Source organism: Asterias rubens, chromosome 6 (assembly GCF_902459465.1).
Source record: "Asterias rubens chromosome 6, eAstRub1.3, whole genome shotgun sequence".
NCBI classification, from domain to species: domain Eukaryota; kingdom Metazoa; phylum Echinodermata; class Asteroidea; order Forcipulatida; family Asteriidae; genus Asterias; species Asterias rubens.
The window spans coordinates 4,003,420-4,027,415 of NC_047067.1; the positions used below are offsets into that span (position 1 = coordinate 4,003,420).

The 23,996-nt window shown below is 38.1% G+C and overlaps 1 protein-coding gene across 1 annotated transcript in view; it reads left to right on the top strand.

Annotated features, from left to right (window-relative positions):
* Positions 1-224: 224 nt before the first annotated feature.
* The window catches only part of LOC117291287, a gene marked incomplete in the record, with an annotated part of 53,434 nt that continues 29,662 nt past the window's right edge, over positions 225-23,996 (top strand). Inside the window, 17 exon segments of the mRNA XM_033772921.1 lie at positions 225-315; positions 5,299-5,395; positions 6,309-6,408; positions 7,881-7,945; positions 11,633-11,756; positions 13,807-13,952; positions 15,238-15,411; positions 17,559-17,840; positions 18,813-18,830; positions 19,396-19,419; positions 20,578-20,616; positions 21,208-21,246; positions 21,371-21,424; positions 22,866-22,955; positions 23,387-23,425; positions 23,545-23,598; positions 23,786-23,818. Coding sequence (XP_033628812.1) covers positions 5,338-5,395; positions 6,309-6,408; positions 7,881-7,945; positions 11,633-11,756; positions 13,807-13,952; positions 15,238-15,411; positions 17,559-17,840; positions 18,813-18,830; positions 19,396-19,419; positions 20,578-20,616; positions 21,208-21,246; positions 21,371-21,424; positions 22,866-22,955; positions 23,387-23,425; positions 23,545-23,598; positions 23,786-23,818 — 1,339 coding nt within the window.

Genomic DNA, 23,996 nt, shown 5'->3' on the forward strand with positions numbered 1-23,996 from the left:
AGGTGTATTTAATTAACACATAGGTTTTAACACACCATTTGTCAACAGCAAACAGCAAACTGCGTCGATCGATTTTTTCTTCTTTCAGTTATCCATTGTTCTAAACAACAAAAAACACGCCCACAAAAACGACTTGCGCATGCCTGGCAAAGACAATGTAAACGTGATTTTCTTTCTCAGTAGTACCAATTGTACTTCAATTATTTATACCTGTGAAAGCTGTTGGAAGGTGAACATCAATTTCACATCGGTGGTTTTTAGTACGAACACATCCTAAGCCAGTGAGACGGATAACATCAATTTTACGTCTGGAGGGTAACAATTTAAACATTCACTTTTTAGCTCCTGCTTCATTGTTTTGAACTTGTTCTTGACACCAGTTCTATTTTGGCTTTAGAGGGTTTTAAGTCCATTCGTGTTTGGCTAGACTTTAAATGGTTGTCCTTTACTCTTCTTGTTATGGTGTTTTGTGGATGTTGTTTTTGCAACATTCGGCATTTGCTTTGTTTTAATGTTTTCTAATGTGTGGTTTTAGCAGCGTTTGAATGCAATCTCCTTTTTATATTATATAACTATATTGTTATCATTGGCAGGGGTCTGGTTTTACACATCTCAAGACGACAGTTTTTGTAATTTTGTATAAATATGACAGCTAGTATTCTTTGTATCTAATGATTAAAACAATAAAATAATAATAATAGAATAACATTCATAATTTGATGAAACACAGTTGCAATGTTTTAACTTTCACTGTTTAGCATAACAACAATCGTTCACATCGGTTGTACGACTGATGTACCCTTACCCAAGACATTTGATGCATTTATGTTTTCGGGGCTGTCAGATAGTGGTTATTTGTCAGTGGTGAACACATTATTGTATACTGAAAACATTGTTTAGATTAAATTTAACGGTAGAGTTAGTAGTGATTTTACTCTTACACCGCTATGTGTAAGCACTGAATACTCGGTACTTTTCGGATTACTGTGATCGTTTTAAATATAAAATGCATATTACTCGGTGGGAGTCGAACCCACATCGGTGTAAGGGTAAGAACAAAATAATATCGCTGCTGCTAAAATTATGTGATTCGAACTGCCTCTAGCTACAGGGTAATCTCGGTGGTTTATTAGATTTGCGAAGGTTCTGGGTTCGAATCCTACCCGAGTAACAAGCCTGTTATTTGTTGCGAGCTGCTATTGTCCGTCCACCTGTCTGTCTGACTGTCCGGATGTCCGCATTCAGTGAGAATTGTTACTACACCTCAACTTTTTAGTGTTGAGTTGTTTTATGGAATCTAAACTGCCTAAATAAGATCAGTATACAGTGACAGTCAACTGGTATGACTCTAAACCCAATTTTAAAAGGCATTTGACACTGTTGGTAATTAGTCAGTAATTTTTAGCATTAACATACTTGGTAACGAGCAGCGGAGAGCTGTTGATAGGATATTACATTGTGAAAAACAATAATTTCTCTAATAATTTTGAGAAAGAGGTTACACCTCACTCAAATAATAGAGGATTTCAGCTGAAGCCTTTTATTTTTTATGATCCATCTGAAAGCACACAAAATTTGTGCAACGATGGCGTTTTTTCTTACACGATTCTCTTGCAACTGGGTTGATCAAATTGAGTATAATTTACCTCTTACTGGAAGAAATGCTCTATCAAAGTACTTTTTATTTCGTTTATTTTCTTTTGTTTTCGACAATTTTTTTTATTATGACACATTTTTACAAAAAATGGTGCCCTGGCAGCATGGTACGTCGGATTGGGCTAAAAATTCATTGCGCTCATTAGAACCAACAAACACGGCAATTTTTGATGAGGTAAAAGTGCGTTGGTCTGACATGGAATCACCCATTTGCAGATGAGTGAGTTAAAACAAAGAGCAAACGCGATTGTCCATTAGTCTTCGTTGCATTGACCTAGCGCTTTGACATGTATTCAAACGGTTGCCACTGAGACACATTGTTTTTTTTACAAGACTCTTAAAGTTTATACAATTTTCAGTTGATTTGACTGAAACAATAGACATCTTAAATTTTCATAAACCCTTATTCCAATTATGTATTGTCATAAAACTTGCATCACATTATGCAACTCATGAAACAATAAAAGCTTGAATGACCGTAACTCTTTTTTTGCCAATTTTTTTTTTTTTTCAGTTCAAAATATTTCGACTTTAATTAAAAATTTAAATAATAGATTAAACTCATTAGTATGACAGTTGATGTTTTCATGGAATAAAATAACAGATAAATGTTATGTCCACAACCCCAAATTGCAACTGTGTATCAGCTTGAAATGTATATTTTTTTTTTTAAGTAATAAAGTTCATGATTATAACAATGTTTTCAGTTGAGCAAGCTAAACAATGAAAGCCCGAAATGAACATAGCTCCTTTGTATTGACTTAGCTTGACTTGTATCAATTATGACACAATAAACGAAGATGAATACAAAAAAAGATACAAACTTATAATAATAAATGAACTTAAAGGGAAGGTACACGTTTGGTAATTACTCAAAACAAACATTAATCTACAAACTGACTTGGTAACGAGCATTGGAGAGCTGTTGATAGTAGTAAACATTGTGAGAAATGGCTCCTTCGGAAGTAGTATAGATTTTGAGAAAGATGTAGTTTCTCACTAAAATAATAAAAGACTTCATAGGCAGAAGTCTTTTATTCCTATCTGAAAGCACAAAAATTTGTCCAACAAGCGTGTTTTTTTCCTCATTATTTTTCGCAACTTCAATGAACAATTCAGCTGAAATTTGCTCATTTTTGGATACACCAAGTGAGAAGACTGGTCTTTGACAATTAGCAAACGTGTATTAAAAAGAGTATTATTATATGGATGTTTGAAATGTGCAAACTTTGATAACTTTAGAAATGTTAAATATCGGGCCAATCGCCCCATTGCCCCCCCCCCCCCCCAACGATTTTAACCCCCAACACACATGCCTATTCGTTCCCCTTCCTCGTTCCCACTCACCCATCATTATCCCCTCTGTCACTTGCACTTTTAAGCAAGTAAAGGCAGGGGTAAAATTTGTGAATGTCCGAAGCCATTCAGGTAGCTGCATGGTTGGTTTTTCTGCTAGTCATCAAATTGTCTATCGGGGGATCGGCAGCTTCGCTGATCTATGTTGTTTTAAAGACACTGGACACCTTGGGTAATTATTGTCAAAGACCAGTCTTCTCTCTTGGTGTAACTCAACATAAGCGAAAACTGCGTTACGTCAGAGGAAGCCGTTTCTCACAATGGTTTATATTATCAGCAGCTCTCCGTTGCTTGTTACCGAGTAACAGAAGTGTCGTGGCCGAGCGGTTAAGAGCACCAAATTCAAACTCTGGTGTTTCTGATCAGCAGAGTGTGCATGGGCTCGAATCCCCAGCCGTGACACTTGGTGTCTATAAGCAAGACACTAGGGACCTTTAGATTCGAGTGAACGTGGACCTCGTTCACGTCGACCACAGTTGACCACGTCATAACCATAGTTTTGGGGTCGCGACTCTATAGGGCGCCAAATGAAATTGTTTTTATTAAACGCAATTATTTACATATAATTCATTATATAACACATAATTAATTATTCATCCATTATTTAACCTTTATTTACAATTAATAAATTTTAAACCACACAATTATACATAAGCTTCGCAAGGGTGATGACACACACCACAAGCATAGAGAATCACACCAGATTCACCAACTAAAGACAGTCCAACCCTTTGAACCAAACATAAACACTGGTGTTGAATAGCTTACCATTACCCTCCATTCTACTATAGCTATAGAATTAGTTTTTGTATATTTATTTTCTGTAAATAAAGTGTAAAATAATACGAAATTTGATTGGTCAATAAGTTATATATGAATAGGCCCTGGTTACACCCCATACCTCTTTTGAAAACACCCTACCACTGATCTTGTTGTTGTTTAATTTGTCCATTAGTTGCATCATGCAAATTTCTCTCAAATCTAACTCTGTCACTATTCCCTGCATTGTTGTACATACAATGCATTACACCCCACTTTTATGGTCCAGTAATCCATTCTTTCATACGACCATCCTTTGTCCTCATACTCCTATTGGGGTTCGTATCATAGTGCCTGCCCCTACGTCCACGATCTTAGGTTCATAGCCACCTGGGCCAAATTTCATAGAGCTGCTCAACACAAAACTTTTACTTGTCAAAAAAAGTCTTCCCTGACAAAAGAGGATTAGGCCTACCAACAAAATGCCCACGTGGTTTTCAGTATAGGCAAGCGACAGCTGAATACGTAACAAGCAATATGCAACTGTGGCTGGTAAGCATGTTTTTACCAAGGCAGAAATGCAATGCTAAGCAAATTCGTGTGCCTAGCAGCTCTATGAAATTGGGCCCAGTGGTTTTTCAAATAGAAACTTTGATTGGCTATAATGTTCCCGTTTGTATGGATACTTCCCTTAATCCATTTCCCCCTTTGTCTATAAACAAACAATGATGATTTATCATATATGTAAATTTTTAATTTTGCTCATGCAGTTATTTTGATATACATATTGGACAACTTTCATTATATAGGGCAACGAAAGCGTTCTTTCAATTATACACAAATAATTGTGTGTTGTACAATTTATTATTTTTAAATAAAAGTAAAATAGTGGATACATTTATTTATGTTATGTGAACAACATCGTTAAACTAAAAGTTTACAATTGGCGCCTCATACGATACAACGTGCAGACAACATGCAGCTTTAGATTTTGCATCCAAGAAGTCGACTGACATGTGACTACATCTTACTGAGGCTTTGCGCATGCGTCAATTCGTCACCAATGTTGTCTGCACGAGTTGAGGACCCCAAAACTATGGTTAGGACGTACGTTCGGAAAAACCACAGCCGTGCTCGACGTGAAGGTAGCCTTTATAAAGGCGCACGCGGCACCCAGATGTCACTCATGCCACTCAAGAAAAGAGACCAGCGAGAGTAGCAACGCAGCGAAGCGCCTTGAATGAAGGCTAACGTTACAACGCGAACGAAGTCCGCGCTCACCCAAATCTAAAGGTCCTTACTAAACATCTAAACATCCCGTGTTGAATCAAAGAGGTACAGTATTACGCAATTACATAAACATTAAAATACCGAACAAAGTTAAATGTTTTAGTTGCTGTGTCAAAAACACAATAAAAAATGTATTCCTTTTTTTCTGCCTAATTGGTAACACACACAACTGATATGACATAATCGAGTGTAAACACCAATAACTAATAACCGCATTTTGTTTCTCACCCTTTTCAGTTTTAGACTGCACCAAAGGGGCAGAGGCAAGCAGTAAAGATGGCCAGAACATTTGTGTGTGCCATCGTGGTTGCCATCTTTGTGACCATACCCGCCGGTGAGTTAATTGAACTGTGTACAACTGTACCTAAAAGACCTCTCCTCTTTTCTCATATAATTCCTTGTTGTTTTCATCTTAAAGTGTGTAGACACTTCTCTGTGAACGCTTTTACAAAAATGGATCACTATAATTATTTTTATTACCATAAAATGCAACAGCTGAATAAAACAATATTGGGCAAAAAATAGGACAACCCAAAAGGACGTAATGAGAACCCAAAGAGCGAAGTCAAGTTTGTCCTTTACAAAACACCATCAATATTATTTTAAACACAATACATCATTATTGTATTTTGAAGACTAAAGGCCCGGTGACACAGGCCCCGATAACTGGAACGAAAACGAGAACGTTAAAACTGCAGGCAGTAGATTGGTTGAATTGCTCCACGCAGAATACGCCCACGCTTATTTAACCAATCGAGGGAGTACATTTTTATCCTTCTCGTTTTCGTTCTCGTAATCGGGGCATGTGTGACTGGGCCTTTAAGGATTTGGGTATTTTTTGTAACACACAAAACACAATGTCCACAGATTTACATTAAACTTACACTGTTTGAAGATAATGATAGTTGAAAGCATACCTTAAAATATTAGTTGCTGAGGTGATATAGTTTTTAAAAAATGAGAAAAACAACGTCATGAAAATACATTTTACATGCTAAAATAATTTTCGTCTCACGATCACTGAGACGAAAATTATTTTCATGACATTGTTTTACTCATTTCTCAAAACCCACTGCACCTCAGCCAGTAATATGTTCAGGGAAGCTTTCTACTATCATTATCTTCAAACTGTGTAGGTTTAGTGTAATTCTGTGGACATTGTGTTTTTTGTCCTACAAAAAGTACATAGACCCCTTTAATATAGTCTTTCTTGATGTGAGATTAATTGAAACATATTTGACCTATAGTTGCGTCTCAACTGTGTCAATTGTATCAAACGGAGAGGAACATCGGAGTTCAGTGGCTCCCCGAGACTCTTCCAGCAGAGCGATTCGAGATTACTTTCAGGTAAGAGTTCAAAGGTCAAAATTGAGGCGCATCATCATGTTTAACTCTTCTTAAACGTTATGAACCGTATGACAAGGAAAATGTGTCGTAATAACGCTTAGATGAGCACGAGTCTACTTTTTACAAAATTGAATTAATCACAAACATTAATATTAAGATGTTTTTATAATTAATAAAATAAAATCACCTTTTAAACCCTTATAAGGTGCTAATAACCTGTCTTCATGAAAGTGTGTGTATACTCAGCGCCTTGAAGAGTACCTTGTTTGGTAGATACGTGCGCTATATAAGTCTTCGATATTATTATTATTATCCAGAATCCTACTCTCTTTATGTAAAAGACTGAAAACCACTCGTTTTGTCCGCCATCGAGGGGTTGTTCTAAAACCCCCTCGACCCCCACGACCCACGACCCACGACCCACGACCCACGACCCCTCGACGTCCGCCCCGTGTTCGAAGAATGTCCCAATTCCGAATTCATAAAATGTCGCTTTACGGCCGAGTAAGAATTAAGTCCCCGATTTAGAGTCTGCATCAGCCACACAGAATTGGAAGTATTTACTCTCCGCTTCCGCACGTCACGTGCACACCGATTGGGGACTTAAACACGCCCGTGTGGCCATTTGGTCGGTCGGGTCTACAACCTTGAGCTCCGCTGAGGAATAGTACACAGGACGGGAGCGATCGGCCGGAAATGGGTCTGCCTGATCATCACGTAATGAGTTGGCCGTAATCGTAATCAGGCGGTACACGCAGGTTTCCAGTTTGGATAAAAATTCCACGTGGAAATACCGCGGTTTTTTATTTGTACATCACTATTGCCACAGGCCCGATCTCAGCAGCCAACCACGCGAAGTTTGCTTCGTGCATACTACGTGTGTATGGTATGTCTCGTTACGCTGTGTTGTTGTGATGTGCGAGGCATGGTAGTCGACGTCTTGGCAATTTCGGTGTACAGAAAAAAAGATCGCACAAAAGTCGAGGTCGTGGGTCGTGGGTCGTGGGGGTCGAGTGGGTCGAGGGGGTTTTAGAACAACCCGCCATCGAGCCATAATATTGTAGAATATTGCGGACAACTCTTTTTAGAGTGAAAGACGGGTACGTTCAACTCGATTTAGTGTTAAGTTTATTCCATTTTCACTCAAACAGAGTTTCACAGAATGACTTACAATCTCAAAAGAGTGAAACCGCTACCACTCGGACAAGAGAGTGACAGTTTTACTCTTTTACATCAAGAGAGTGTTGTTTTTGCGCCACCTATTGAAATTGAACGGCTTGTGGTGCATTTGTGTTTACCAAACACAACTTCTTCAGAGTGCCGAATTAGCTGAGTCAGCACTTTCTGAAAACCATATTATCAGAACTTCCTGTGTATCATGTAAAATTGCTGATGCTAATTGTCTATCTGTTCACTCAATCGGCTCTGTCATCTCTGATTTTAAACATAATATAAGTTTTTGTTTTTGTAAGGGTGTTGGCGCTAGGGGATGTTTACATCTACCTTGGTGATGGTCCTCACGCACGTTTGGCTATTGGTAAGACCACTTTGTATATCTTTGTATATCTGTACATATCACCGCCGTGTTTGATAGTCCGATGTTTGTAATTTCAGTCTAAAATGATGAAAAAGCAGCACTAGCGGGAAACCTGCGCTACGCGCGGGTCCCGCTAGATTCCCGCGCTGTTCGTTTTCACAAAGCACTACGATTGATCTTAACTTTGTATCAATTTTAATTGCTAAGCAAAGAGTGACGTCACAATGCCAGTTCCCCTCTCCTTGTTTGTACTCCGTTTCGTTTATTTGTTTCCCGTCCAGTTTATTTGTTTTCCTGTCCCGTATCATTTATTCGTCCCTTTTCTGTTTTCCTTTCCGTATTATTTCCCTGGGCCCGTTAATTTGTTTCCGTCCTGATAATTATTTTCTCGTCCGTTTTTTTTCCATTTTGTATTATTTGTCAGTCGAATTAATTTTGTTCCCTCCCGTTCATTATCCCCCGTTCGCGCACTTGAACGCGTTTTTGCAATGTTTTTTGTTTGTGCAAATTTCTGTACTGCGGGATGATCTGATCATAGTGCAAGGGGGTGATGTGTTACACAGTGACCACGTGACGACAGTAAAGTTGCGATGACATCATCAGATCACATCAATAAATCAGTGTTAGTGTTATTGTTACTGTCAACTGTCACTTTAATATTAAAAGTAACAATATTCAGGTAACACCCATCAAATTGCGATTTAAAAATATTGTGAAGCACATGTGTGACATATGCAAGCTGCCATTTATTACACCAAACCAATCCAATGACTTCATATTAAAGAATAACTGATAATTAAGTGTATGAACTCCGGCTGGTTGTTAAAGAAACGGTAACCAAAGCTTAAAAATAAATTTGTCATGTGCATGATTGTCCAAATGCGTAAACTTTAAAGGTAATTGACAACAAAAATTAATGTCCCCCATGTGTAAACTTTTAATTTAAGGCGTGTTTTATTCAGTTTGTCATAATTTGTTTGAGGACTGATTATGGTTGAATGGACACATTTGGGTGGACATAATGGTTTGTAGGACGCAGAGGGGCGGACACAGTGGTTTTGTAGGTCACAATGGGTCGGACACAATGTTTTGTAGGATACAATGGGGCGGACACAATGGTTTGTAGGACGCAATGGGGTGGACACAATGGTTTGTAGGACATAATAGGGCGCACACAAAGGTTAAACAAATGTCCGACTTAATCGTCAACGTCGGACAAAATCGTGCGTAACAGACGTGCATTAAACAACATAGAACACTATTATTCGCTGTTTAAAATAAACTGTGATAGTGCTGCTCACACACTGTGGCGAATCTGCTGGCGAATATGCTTACGAAGAGACATATTTGACAGTCGCGTAAACTTCTCAATATCCGCCGTGTCTTCGTAATCGTCGGTGAATTCGCCAAAAAATTGCGATTGGATAGTGAATAAATATTTTCACCTCGGTCAGCCCTTGGTCGTCCCTCGACTTCTCCTTACCAATATCTTACGACTATTACAAATAGTTACCAACGCTTGCCTCTGCTTGCCGTTGCCTAACGGAAAGCCAACGAGCAATGCGAATGTTGCGAATGAGCTTACGAACAAATTCAATTAAATGCAGCGAATGCCTGGCAAATGTTACGAATGCTTACGAATGAGCTTGCCAGCATTAAGAATGCACTTAGGAACAATATGAATGTCTTACCAATTTTGCCAACGCCTTGCCATTTCCTTACAGATAAATATTGCGAACATTTTATGACGCATTTTATGATGCTAGAAATAGCGGAGCGAATCTGCCTCTGGCTAATTGGTCGTTTGACGTTTGAAAAAAAAAAAAAAAAAAACTAGCATTACCACATTTCCTCAAGAATTTCATTATTTCCATTATTTCGCTATTATGCATCAATTGGGAAAACCCAAACGTGTGAGAGGCCGTGGCCGTGGCCGGTGCCTGGGATCAAGACCCTCTGAGACAGATTCCGAGACCCGGGAGCCTTTTACTCTATATTTCTTTCTTTTTTAAAGTCACAATTCTTGGAAATTGTTTGTTTATTTCTTCGTTTTCAACTGACCCTTTTTTTCCTCGTTTTTTATTTCTAGTTTTAGGAACATTAACCCTACAATTAACAAGTTACATTATTTAATTAGTATTAATACAATGTCTCATCGAAGTATATTCAGGAACTGGAAGTTCACAACAACCACCAATCTTACTCGGAGTGCCACAGTGAAAAGATGAAATTGAATTGAAAGTTGGCCTTTTATACTCTCTGGACACCTCCCTGTGCCGAATGCCATTTTTATTTGCAAATTGTGTCTAAATATTTGCAAGACATTTGCAACACATTCTCAACGGAACTTTGAATATAACACACGTTCGCAAGCATTGGTAACCGTTCGTAAGCATTGGCGGTCCATTGGGAAGCGTTCGTAAACATTGACAATTGTTCGCAATTGTTCTCTAAAATATTAGTGAAGTATTCGTAAGCCATTCTTAATCACAATCGGTAATTACTCAAAATACTAATTAGCATAAAACCTTGCTTGGTGACGACTAATGGGGAGAGGTTGATGGTATAAACAATGTGAGAAACGGCTCCCTCTGAAGTGACATAGTTTTCGAGAAAGAAGTAATTTCCCACGAATTTGATTTCAAGACCTCAAGTTTAGAACTTGAGGTCTCGAAATCAACGATCTAAACGCACACAACTTCGTGTGACAAGCAACTTGGTAACAAGTTTTTTTTTCTTTTTATTATTATCTCGCAACTTCGTCGACCAATTGAGCATTTTCACAGGTTTGGTTTATTATGCTTATGTTGAGAAGACTGGTCTTTGACAATTTTTGACCGATCTTCGTACGGAGGTGGAGATTAACTTGTGTAATGTTCCGGATTAGTTACTAACGCTTACGAAGACACGGCGGATGGGCGAAGTTTGAGTTTTTGTCAAATATTTCCACTCGTAAGCACATTCGCAAGCATATTTTTCGCAACAGTGCGAAAGCAGCATTGGGAAGCGCTTTAGAAATTTCAGCGAATGTTGCGAAGAAGGTCATTCGCCGTCGATTTTCGAAGCGTTTGTAAAGCGTGTGTAAGCGTTTGCATAGTTCGTAAGCTATTGTAAGGCATTGGCATGCATTGGCAAGAGTTGATCAGCATTCGTATGATTCGTAAAATATTGGATAAGGACAGGTCGAGGGATGACCGAGTACGACCGAGAATTATTCACTACCCAAACGCAATTTTGGTGCGAATTCACCGCAAATTTCAAATACTCATATTATTCGCAAGAATATTCGCCGCAGAGTGAGAGCATCATAACCATCTAGATACGAAGTTAGCCTGTGTATTTATTGAAATTGTTTACAACCAACTCTGTTAACCCCTTTCATAACTCGGGGGGGGGGACACCGACCGTTTTCCCTACCCTACTTGTAACCTTAAAGTGATCAGTGAAAGTCCCAATCGTAAGTTGTAACGGCTCCACTCACTTAACCATCCCCTTCCCTCTAAACATACACAAAACCGAAACCAAGATTGGCCGACTAGACGAACGAGCCAGCCAGCCATCCAGTAAGCCAGCGGTTGTCTAAGTTCCGCCCTCGGCGCTCTTTAAATCGATTGTTTTGGTGACCTTATAGTTGTTGAAACGAAGCACCGAAACGAAGTTATAATGGATTTCATTTTCAATTAACAGGAATCGGTGTGGATCAAAACTCCGCGACTATCATCAAAGGAAATTCCGGCAAAACTTACGCAAAGACTCCTGGGATAATCAAATGTGACACATTCAGCGAGTTTTGGCTGCTATATAGTCCGAGGTTTGTAGATGTAATTAATCAGTGATTTATTGGAAGGAAATTGTCGTTTTTATCAGAACATTGTGCATCCTACAGTGAAAAGCGTTCAAACCATTTGTTATGAGATCAATATTATAGTTAGACAGATGGTTGAAACGTAACATGCCTCGAAATTGCGTGGTTTTGTTTTAAAGGCAGTAGACACAATTGGTAATTACTCAAAATAATTATTAGCATAAAACCTTTCTTGGTGACGTGTAATGGGGAGAGGTTGATGGTATCAAACATTGTGAGAAACGGCTCCCTCTGATTTCCCACGAATTTGATTTCAAGACCTCAAGTTTAGAACTTGAGGTCTCGAAATCAACCATATAAACGCACACAACTTCGCGTGACCAGGTTTTGACCTGATACACCAACTGTGAAGGCTAGTCTTTGACAATTACCAATAGTGTCCACTGCCTTTAAATTGTGAACTCACATGGTCGGCCATTTTATGGTGTCAAAAACAAACTCTACTCAACAAAATGTCGTGCCGTGTTAGTTCACGACGTATAAGGAAAATAATGCGATTTCGAGACATATTTGTGTGGATCATTATATTCTACATTTAAAACATCTTTCTAACCATATGCATTTAAAACAAACGGTTTCAAATGCTTTTCATAGACGAACTCGCCCGCTTCAATGCAACGTGTCCCTTTAATCTACGCCGTTATGAAATCTCCACTCCTTTTCGTACTACTTATCATTTACAGTTCACAGCCAAGCTGTACGAATTCTCCGACCAAAAATGTCAACAGATTTTTTTGGACCGAATTAGGGCTTATCGTTCAATTGATGCAACAGACAGTTGACTCCCGGGTCCGTTTTCAAAATCAAGACCCTGGTTTTGGATTGCTTGGGCCCCGTTGGTTAGACTTGATTCAAGTCCCGTTCTCGTGCGGGAGGTCCCTATATATCCGCCGTCAATATGTAGATATTGTGGTCCCTATCCTGCGGCTAGGCACAGGTCGGGGGAGTTTTCTGATTTTAGGCGATGGGACTGAAAATAAAAGGACTCTCACGTGATTTGGACTTGAGTCAAATCTACCCGTTGGTTGGTTCAAAAATCTGCACTTTCGGTGTGGAACTTCCAGCACAGAGTCAAAGCCTCATAGCTATAGTCAGTAGCAAATTTGAATAATGTGGTAATATTATTGTTTTCGGTTTTCATTCATGAAAACATGTATATTAAACATAATGACTAACGGAATATCTAGAGCTTTTTTTCGACTCTTCGATTGTTGATGATGAATGCCGTTTGTGTGCGTTGCATAGACGCCAAATGTTTTCCGCTGGAAATGGAACAAACAAGGAGAAAGCGGTTTTCATCGTCAAAGTCAGGGGCTAATAAAGCTTAACAGGGGTAGAGGACACTCTCGTTAAAGCTTAACATGAGTTAACCTATTGTTTAGAAACTTAAACGGTGAGAGGAATAAATGCCAATCAGATACAAATACAACAATAGGGACTTTTCGTTTTCGACGACGGATGGTTCTGCGACGGTTGTTCAGCTAAACGTTGTCGTTTTCAGCACAACGAAGATTCATCCCAAGTACTGTCGTAGAAATTGAGGGACGACCGTCCTCAAAGCCGACGCATGCGCAGATGACGCCAAATGTCATCTTTACCGTCGCAGAACCATCCGTCGTCGAAAACGAAAAGTCCCTACTATTAACATTACAACAACATTACAAATTAACAAATAAAACAACATTACTACAGCGACGGCGACGATGATGACGACGACGACGGTGACGACGACAAGAACAAAACAGATTTAGTGTCTTGCTCACACAATGTGATGCAGATCTTTAATTAGTCAGATGGGATGAACCAAATCGCCGCGATACTTTCACAGTTTCTTTATAAAAAATATAAAAAATCTGAAGCTTAAAAAAAGCAATGCATTAAAACAAACAAAAATTGTCCCAGCTTTGCATGTAAAAACAATTTTCTTCCTTCGTGCGATTAAAAATACAAACATGATTTTGTATTATAATTCTTAGAAATGTCTATTTGTTTTTAGTTTTGTGAAACTGGGTAGAGTTGGTCAGACTTCACCAATCGTGACACTCTTTCACTCTGAGAGTTATGTACCGACTAGATTGGGTTTCAGTACTAGTTCGGTCAGTGTTGGGCTGTTTTCATTTGATCCATTCGGAAAGACGGCACGTAAGTACCATGAACAAAATTTAACAAATAATTATTGTTGTGCTAGGTCCAATAGCTTGTTTTTAGCACTACTCGTGGATATCAGAGTAAGGTTAAACAATTATATATAATACTGAGCATCGAAACGTCGAGTTTAAATCAACAGTTCTTTTCATAACCACCACAACTCATTTAGAGATTATCATTCGTGGTGTTACCGCAAACCTTTCTATATCGCATGCCAACCAAGCCAAGTTTCAAAATCTTACTTAAAGGATTTGGGTACTTTTTTTAAAACACAAAACACAATGTCCACAGATTTACGTTAAACTTAACACCGTTTGAAGATAATGATAGTAGAAAGCGTACATTAAAATATTAGGTGCTGTAGTTTTTGAGAAAATTAGTAAAACAATGTCATGAAAATACGTCTTTACATGCTTAAATAATTTTCGCCTCATGATCACTGAGACGAAAATTATTTTCATGACATTGTTTTACTCATTTCTCAATAACCGCAGCACCTCAGCATGTAATATTTTCAGGGAAGCTTTCTACTATCATTATCTTCAAACTGTGTAAGTTTAGTGTAAATATGTGGACATTGTGTTGTTTGTCCTACAAAAAGTACATAGACCCTTTTATAAAAAAAAATAAAAAAATAACCTCCGAAGTTTGTTTTCACTCGAACGAAACAAAAGGTACTGGACACCTTTGGTAACATTGGCAAAGAATAGTATTCTCAAATTGGTGTATCCCACTATGCATAGAATGACAGATCTGTGATTTTTTTCACTCTATTTGGCTATCGAAATTGCAACATAATAGTTAAGAAAAACATTCTTGTCGCGTATGCTTTCAAAATGCCCAATAAAAGGCTTCAGGCCTTAAGTCTGTTTTCAAAATTAAAAAATGTTGATTGAGAAATTACCCGTTTGTAAGTAAAATTACGCTTCTTCAGAGGGAGCCGTTTTTTACAATGTGTTACACTATTAACAGCACTCCGTTGCACGTTACCAAGTCCTTTACCTGTGACGTTCAGCGACTATACAAAACTTCCTTTCTTTTCCGATTTCTGTTCTTATTTGACAATTAAGACCGAGCTGTGTTATAAAACACACAATTCGGTATAACTAGTGTATGTCTATTCCCCCTCGGGCCTATGAGTGACCAGAAGAGAGGCCTCTCGGTTCCTCTTCTGGTCACTCAAAGTCCCTCGGGGGAATAGACGTACACTAGTTACCCCATTGCCAGTCAATATGTGTATACTAACTAGAGTTTCACTGTATTCTATTAAAACCGATAGCAACGTTTTTCGAGCAAGAGTTTAACACTTGCACAGGATTCTGCTACGACTGGAGATTGAATCCAATGCCTCTCGGCGAGAGGATATGCTTCCAGGCACGCACAGAAGGAGTGGCTGCTATTGCCTTATCTCCAATGAGAGAACCAAACGCTGGGCAGTCTCTCTATGAAATAGGTAAGATAACGATAGAAGGCTGCTAAAATATCAACTTATTAAATGAATTTTCAACAAAATATAGCCGATACCCACGTAATTTTCGTTTACGTTTCGACTAGTATCCGTAGCAGTGGCGGTTGCAGGAAACAGCGCCACCAACCCATCGGTGGTGCCTAGTTCTGAGGATGACTAGTGATACTAGACGAAACCTTACACGAAAATTACGTGAGTATTGACTGTGTTTTGTATAAAGTTCGTTTAAGGAGGCAAGATCACTTTATACTCGGACTCGAATGAAAGAACAATAGACACATTGTAGTTGTTGTTTTCCACAGTTTTTTATAATACGGTTTCTCGCCAGATAACCAGCTTGTTATAAAAACTGTGACTGAGTGACACATTCTCAACCGCTCCAATGTTGCCTCCACTGATTGGTTGACTAGCTATGTAGGCAAAAAACACTGCCACACAAGCCGATAAAACCATGCACCTGATTGGCTGCCCAACACAAACTGTGATTGGCCAAACATTACATGAATATTTAGTGGCAGATCCTCCACTGAAGCCTCTATTTGCACTGTTGTTTTGTAAACTGATGATATGGGTGTTGGTGAATAATGTGTTAAGCACGTATAATAGCAACAAATTGCAAAAACAAAATATGGGAGAAATGAGCAAGTTTAAGTGCACCAAAACTGTGCCATGGCAAGTAAAAATGTTTGTTTCAAATTGTTTTGATAAAATCTATTATTCCGTATGTGACAGCTTTCATCTAGTGCTCGCCTTGCCATTGCCCAGCATGTTATATTGCAATTTTGTGTAATTTGATAGCCCGGCCTGTAGGCGTTCGTTCTCAATGATGCACCAAACCAAAGGAACACAAAGTAAAACATTTCATCCAAAAACCCAAGAGATACGATTCAAGCCTGATCCCAAATTATGACATTACTCACTAGAGTGTTGGCAACTGCTGATTTGTCACATTATTTTATGTGGAGATGGGCTTTATTTATAATTTGCCAGCCTTGTTTGTCTTTACATCTGTCAATTATACACGGTACCACAAGGGCAAAGAGATCGGTATTCTCCTGCTTGACCGTCCGATACATGGAATGACTGCTATATCATTTCCTGCAAAGAGCCACTAACCCCGAACAAATCAAGTGCTCGGTCAAAAAGCTTTCAGTTATAGCTGGGCCAATGTTTTGGAACAATCCATTTTCCATGTGCTTTCAAGTGCGCTATCATCTTGATTGAATAGCGCCTTATACATTTAAATCGTATGCCAAGTAATGTTGTAACACACCTCTTGCTTGTTTTTTCTACTGGTTGGCTGAAACAAGGCCACGTGGGGTGAACGAATATATAGTCTAGTGATCGCGAGCGCGTGTTTTCCGGGAAAAGTGACCTCGGGGCACTGGTCTTTTTAAATAGTGCCTGGTTACAGCGCCCTCTCTTGATGAGAACCGTGAACGGCGTTTAAAGAAAATATTTTCTTTTCCAAATTTCTGTTCTTATTTCACATTAATTTTAGGCCGAGGTGTGTTGTACAACACATATTGACTGGCATGACTCGGGCCTGTGAGTGACCAAAAGAGGGACATATTCCCTCGGGGGAATAAGCGACACTAGTTACTTCATTGCAAGTCAATACATTTTTATTAAGAGAAGTTAAATTCGCATCGGGGATAAAGAATATGAATTGTTTTTTACCCATACACCGATGTGTGTTAGCACTGTACACTCAGTACTTTCCCGAGGCCTGTGATATTTTTTCACAGGACTCGGGAAAGTACCGAGTATACAGTGCTAACACACATCGGTGTATGGGTAAAAAAACAATTAAAATACATTTTTAATTAAGGTAATGTCTTTTTGAAGGGTCAGACAAACTAAATGCACCATCCTGCCGATTACCCCCCCAACAGGATTCCAGAAGGTAACCTCATGTTTTTACCGTAACATTAACACGACTTGCTTTACTTACTCCGAAAAGCTACGGCACCTGAGCATTTTAAGGGAAGCTTTCTACTAAAGTTATCTGCAAACCGTGTATGTAAATGTATGTATATTGTTTGTATCTTTGAAAGTACCAAAATCCGTTATGACTGCACATAACCATACACTCGGTATAAATAAGTTTTTTTTCTTTTTCTTTTTAATAGTATTTGGCTATGACGAAAATAGCATGATCGTGCTCCGCCGCCATATGCACGGAGAAGAGATCGAAGTTGTCGAGGCAAAGGACACCCTAAACTGTGATGAATTCGTGTCTTACTGTATCGAGGCTTCAGGACCTCACATCCAAATCACCCGCCTGGGAGACCCCAAGATACTGATGGACTTCACGGACTCTGTAGGCATTCCCATCAACTATCGATACATCGGATTCGCCGGAGGGTTTGATCACTGTGTCGAATGGAGATGGCCCGTTGATATTATTCCAAGTAAGAATATTTGCAATTTTGTTTCTAACAGTATATTCCACATGGAGCTGAGATGGTTTAAGGAATGTTTTAAGGCCCAGTGATCGGGGGTAAAAAAGTTGGAAGTGCTTTTGAACGATCAAGTAATGCTACTTAAACTGTGCTTTTTTATATGCCCTCTCTTGCCTTAATGTATTTTTGGGGATTTAGGAGACATACGTCTTTTGGCGATAGTTATTTTTTTTTTACTTTTATGCTCTCCTGGGCACCCCACTGTTGTTTTACTTTGTTTTCTTAAATATGTTTAATGTATGTACATGTGCTTGTAAATGTGATTGCCCGAATAAATATTATTATTATATTATTAAACGTAAATGAGTGAAACAGGCAACTATTTTACGGTCAAGTTAGTAGACACCCGTCATTTCTTGTGTGAAAGCCTTGATAGGGGCGAACCGCCAGATTCGGCCAAATTCGGCCAGATTCGGCCTAGCTCTCGGGCGGTTAAATTGGTACGTGCTCCCTTACTCGAATGTAAATGAGTGAAACTATACGTGATCTACTTACTACCTTTATACAATCCAGATTTATATAACTTCGGGGTAAATAAGTGAAAAAACCCTACTATCTTTGCAGTTTGCATAAAAGAAAGGTACCTCAATAATACAATGGAGAAAAAGAAACGACGATTTTTTTAATTTTTTTTTAAGTAACTATACAAAAAAGAGAAGAAAACAGAATTAAATCAAAACAAGCCAACACCTCAACAAAAAAAGCGTTTTTGGTAAGATTTCACAATATAATACTCAAGTCTAGTTAAGTATGTTTAAGCATACATTATTGCTGCGTTTTCGTCAATTTCTTTAATTTTGAATTTAATTATAGCATGATTTGTGATCCATCTCAATCAACTTCAATGTTGAAATTGTTGACGTTGACAATGTGTTATTAAATACTTTTAATGGATGCTTTGTATATTTTTTTACTTTGCAGAACTCATTCTAGAGACAGGTAAGACAAGTTCATTTTACTCATAATATTCCACTTTACTTGGGGTTGAACAAAAGAACAATTCAAAAGAGCGAATTTTTAACTATTGACCTCCGGATTCTTGTGTCATCACTCTGCCAACTTAGCTTTCCGTTTAGACGATGTGACCCATGTTTACATTCAAACCGCCCTTTTTTGACAAAACACTGTTTATACGTCATGTTTCGCCAGGCAAAAAGACGCGTAGTCATGGTAAGATTGCATACACTTTCTAGCTGGCTGCCAAAACACATGTTTTGCCTGGCGGTATGCGCGCGAATCATGTTATGGTTATCGAGTGACGTCAGAGGTCATATCATTGATAGTCAATAGTCTAGTCAATACTCGTATTAGGTTAACAAACATCACTTAATGTTGAAATGTTACTTTAGAATCACTCAATAGAGCAGCCGCTCATCAGCATTTGTTTTGTCACCAAAATAAAAGCCATCTAAAACAAAAACTTCAACAACTAAGTACTTCTAACAAGTTACGAAATGCCAATAAAATGTGACTAAAACACTCTTTCTTATTTTATCATCGATAGGTACTCAATTGACGGAGGAAACAGGTAGGTGTAAATTTGTATGAATCATACTCATCCTTCATTAACCATTATGAAATTGTGTTAAATAATTACATACTTTGTCTCCCCCCACTTAAAATGTTAACGACATAATCATACGACCTTTACTTCCGGTCGTACTGGAAGGTCAAAAGTTGCCTTGGTATGTTTTGAGGGGCATCACTCAAGATTACACGTGAACTTGACACTTCTCAGACAATTGAACCTCAAAATCAAGACGACACGAAGTTGATGATGTGAAGATGACGTCATCAGGTTTGGAATGACAGTAATTACAAGTTAAAAACTTGTACAAACTCAAAACTAACGAACCACACGTTGAATCCACACATCAACCCAACCTCGATAGAGCTGCTTAAGCAGAAAATATTCATTAAAGGCAGAGGACACTATTGGTGTGAGAAACGGCTCCCTCTGAAGTGCCATAGTTTTCGAGAAAGAAGTAATTTTCCACGAATTTGATTTCGAGACCTCAAGTTCAGAACTTGAGGTCTCGAAATCAACCATCTAAACGCACACAACTTCAGGTGACAAGGGTGTTTTTTTCTTTCATTATTATCTCGCAAGTTCGATGACCGATTGAGCTCAAATTTCCACAGGTTTGTTATTTGATGCATATGTTGAGATACACCAACTGTGAAGACTAGTCTTTGACAATTACCAATAGTGTCCACTGCCTTTAACAGTTGTGTGCTAGGCAGAAATGAGCAGGATGACAGTCCCACACTGAACTTAACCCTCTTTGACCTTGACATCCATTTAAAACCGGAAGATGACGTTTTTATTTGACAAATTATAAATCCCGATCAAACAATGTGTTTAAACAAACTCTAATCCATCAAATTTTTTTTAAGTGTAGTAAAACACTACATAGAGTGTGCCATCATTTGACGTTGACTTCCTGTTCGGAAGTTTTATTTTGGAGAATAAAGTTTCACTTTAATTATACATTGAATTGATAAGGTAAAATGTCACCAATTCATTCAGTTATAATTTTACGGCATTACTCACGAAATCCTGTACTCCGAACCAACGACTTTTGGAATTTTAGAGCAACTCTAGAGCAGTTATTGATATGCATCAGACAGATGTTTCAGTATTAATAGTGTATTTTGTTTCATCCACTACTCTTTCTTGTTGCAGGGGAAGCTCCTGCAGTGGATCCAGTGTTACCCGATGCAGGTAAGGCAATGACGAATCATATTAATATTGTTTGATTTTCATGAAGTGAAGTTGTTATCACAATTATAGCTTTTTGATACCTGTTTACTTTTTATGTTGACTGATTTAATGATCTCCTTTTGTAAAAACTGATGTTCAGCCGCCGTTAGATGAAACTGATACCCGAAGTGGAAGTCAGGGTGAGATCATTGTATTTGTTAACAGTGTTTTTTGAACTTCCTCCATTTAAGTGCGAAGCCACTTTTGCAGTGTTTTGTACAACACAAGTGGCGGTTGCAAACAAAACGTGGTACAGACTTCTACCAATTTGAGATTTTTGTTTTTCGGTATGTTTTTTTGAAAGTAAGAAACACTCGTTATTTTGGGGAGAATAATATCAATTTTAGTTTTACCCATATACACCCACGTGTCTTAGTACTGTTGTACTTTCTCGAGCTCGTGAAACAAATACATTTCTTTGGGATGGGATCCGAACCCACGACCTTTGCAATTTTAGAGCAATTTTAGAGCAGTTAATATTAATATGCATCAGACAAACGTTTCACTATTAAAAATATATTTTGTTTCATCAACTCCTCTTTCTTGTTGCAGGAGAAACTTCCATAGTGGTTCCAGATTTACCCGCCGCAGGTAAGACAACGACGAATAATATTAAAATGTTCGATATTCATGAAGTGAATTGTTATCACAATTATAGCTTTTTGATACCTGTTCACTTTTTATGTTGACTGATTTAATGATCTCCTTTTTGTAGAAACTGATGTTCAGCCGCCGTTAGATGAATCCAATAACCCAAGTGGAAGTCAGGGTGAGATCATTGTATTTGTTAACAGTGTTTTATTGAACCTCCATAAAGTGCAAAGCCAGTTTTGCAGTGTTTTGTATAAAACAAATGGCGGTGGCAAACAAAACGTAGTCATTCACAAAAACCTTTTCAATCAAAAAACATCAACACTTTGTGTCAAAAAGTAAAATAAATGCAAATATTATAATGGGATACTTTTGGGACGCTTGGTGGCAGCAGACTTACCATGTAAAATCCATTGTTCTCGGTCATGTGCGAACGCTCAGAGCTACGTAAACAATGGCAATTTCCTGGTAAGTCTGCTGCCACCTAGCGCCTCAAAGTCTCCCATTGTTCAATAATTTCTTTCAACACAGCACCCTCCAGCTATGAAATGGGAAGGCCCTCGGGTAAACAACTCCTTATAAGGAGATTGATCGCGTGATGTGGCACAAATGTCCCGGCCGTTGCTCTCGACCAATAGGAATGAGGAAACTGTCACAGGTGCAAGCTCGCGTGTCACGTCCATGTTTCAACACTTTTTACTGGTCATTATCAAAGGTTTAACCACCCCCACGCGACGCGAAACTGTCTTAGGTATTTATGAATGGGAATCAAAGTGTGTTGAATCGGTTTTCATATAGTGGTTTAAACCCGCCGTGGCCTCGTTCTTGATAATTTCGTCAGGTAAATTATCAAGAACCAGGCCACTCTGCATTTATTACATGTTTACTGTATTTTCTATTGGGTGTTTTAATTGTATGGATTTTAATATGTTTTCTTTTAATTGTTCAGCGCCCAGGAGCATGTTTACATGGATAGGCGCTATATAAATTTCCATTATTATTATTATTATTATTATTATGATTTAAGCAGTAGAAGTACAAGGATCATACTTATTGTTCAATAAGGATACGTTATACCAACGGCCATTTTCTTCACAGCCAGTAGTCCTACTCAAAGAGATTTACACAAAGTTGTACCTATAAGTAGCTATCAGTAGTCGGTACTTTTGTAAATCTTTCCACCATTTAGAGCTTCGTGCAGCACTTAAGTTTGGTCTTTGTAGAAGCTGCCTACTGCTTTCTGTGTTTTTGATTTGTTGTTTGTTTCTCTCTTCGGCAGTGTGTCCCGTAGTCCCTAAAGATGCTGGTGGTATTTGTGTTGAGGAGTGTGGGCCCGAGCAGAAGAAAACAATTCTCAATGATATTTTCTTCCCTTTTGGTTTCTTTCTTGCGTGAATGTATAGAACATTTATAGCACATTCCAAAGTCTGGTACTCACGTTTTGTTGCGATTCTTAAAGCCATTTGTTTTATAATAAAATGCTTCTTTTTGAAGAAAAAGAAAGAAAAAAATCTGTATATTTAATGAAAACCTTGTTTCTTGGTCTTTACATTATTGTCTCAAGATCCTACATGAATGTTCTTGGCTGAAACCTGAATATTATTTATTTTCTTCTTTAGGCTGTGCTCCAGTGCGTTGTAAAAAATTTTGTCCTTTCGGTCGGGCCACTGATAAGAACGGATGCGAGAAATGTAAATGCAACCGAAAAGGTAATGAACACAAGCTGTTTACAACACAAATAATTATACATAAACAACGTCTGATTTAATGTACCTCTTGCCAATAAGTATCGTACAGTACAAGTGTTATTTATGTTGTTATATTAGTTGTTTATGAATAATTATAGTGGGCAGAAGATAAACTAAAATATAGTACACGATGGCCAAGGGCGTTTCACCCTAAAGAATATAAACACACCTTAGTGTAATTTAACTGTTTAAACAATTGTTTTATTTGTGTCAGAATTTGATATTTCTGACAAACAGTGCAACAAGAATAGTTAAATTCATGCCTTTTAAGCGTCCTTGCTTTTCAAAATGTACATGAACAATTTCGAAAAGTTTTGTAATGTTTATTTCGCATCAGGCAATTGCTTTAGTAAAGATATTTTGTTTCATCAAATTATATTGTCCTGTTGCAGGGAAATCTTCTGAAGAGGATCCAGAGATATCAGTAGGAGGTAAGACAATGATGAATCACATTGATGTGTTTTAACTCATGACATCAACTGTTATCACAATATACATTTGTCTCCTTTTCGCCTTCTATGTTGACTGAATTTGTTATCTCCTTTTGTAGAAACTGATGTTCAACCGCCGTCAGATAAACCCGACACTCCAAGGCCAAGAAAAGGTAAGATAATTGTTTTAGTGAAATGGAAACAGGGATAAATATGATCTGCCTTACCACTTTGCATCAACAAAACAAACCGAGCTTTTCATTTACGTCTTGTAAACAATTACTAAGGTATAACATCTAAAACTTTATTGTGTAATTTTTTTTTTTTTTTGCTAAGTTGTTTATTTCTCTCTCCAAACAGACCGTCCTAACAACAACGACAAGCCGAAGACAGGTGAGAATGACTGCCTTTGGTTTTGAATAATTAAGGTGAAAGGTGTGTCAAGACAAAGACAAGTTTGTAAAAGTGTTCTAAAACAAAAGAATAGGAAAACCATAGATTTTCAAAAGTGTTGAGACAATTTGTTTTTGTTTCTTACAGAATTTCATTTTTTTAACAAAAGAGCAACAAG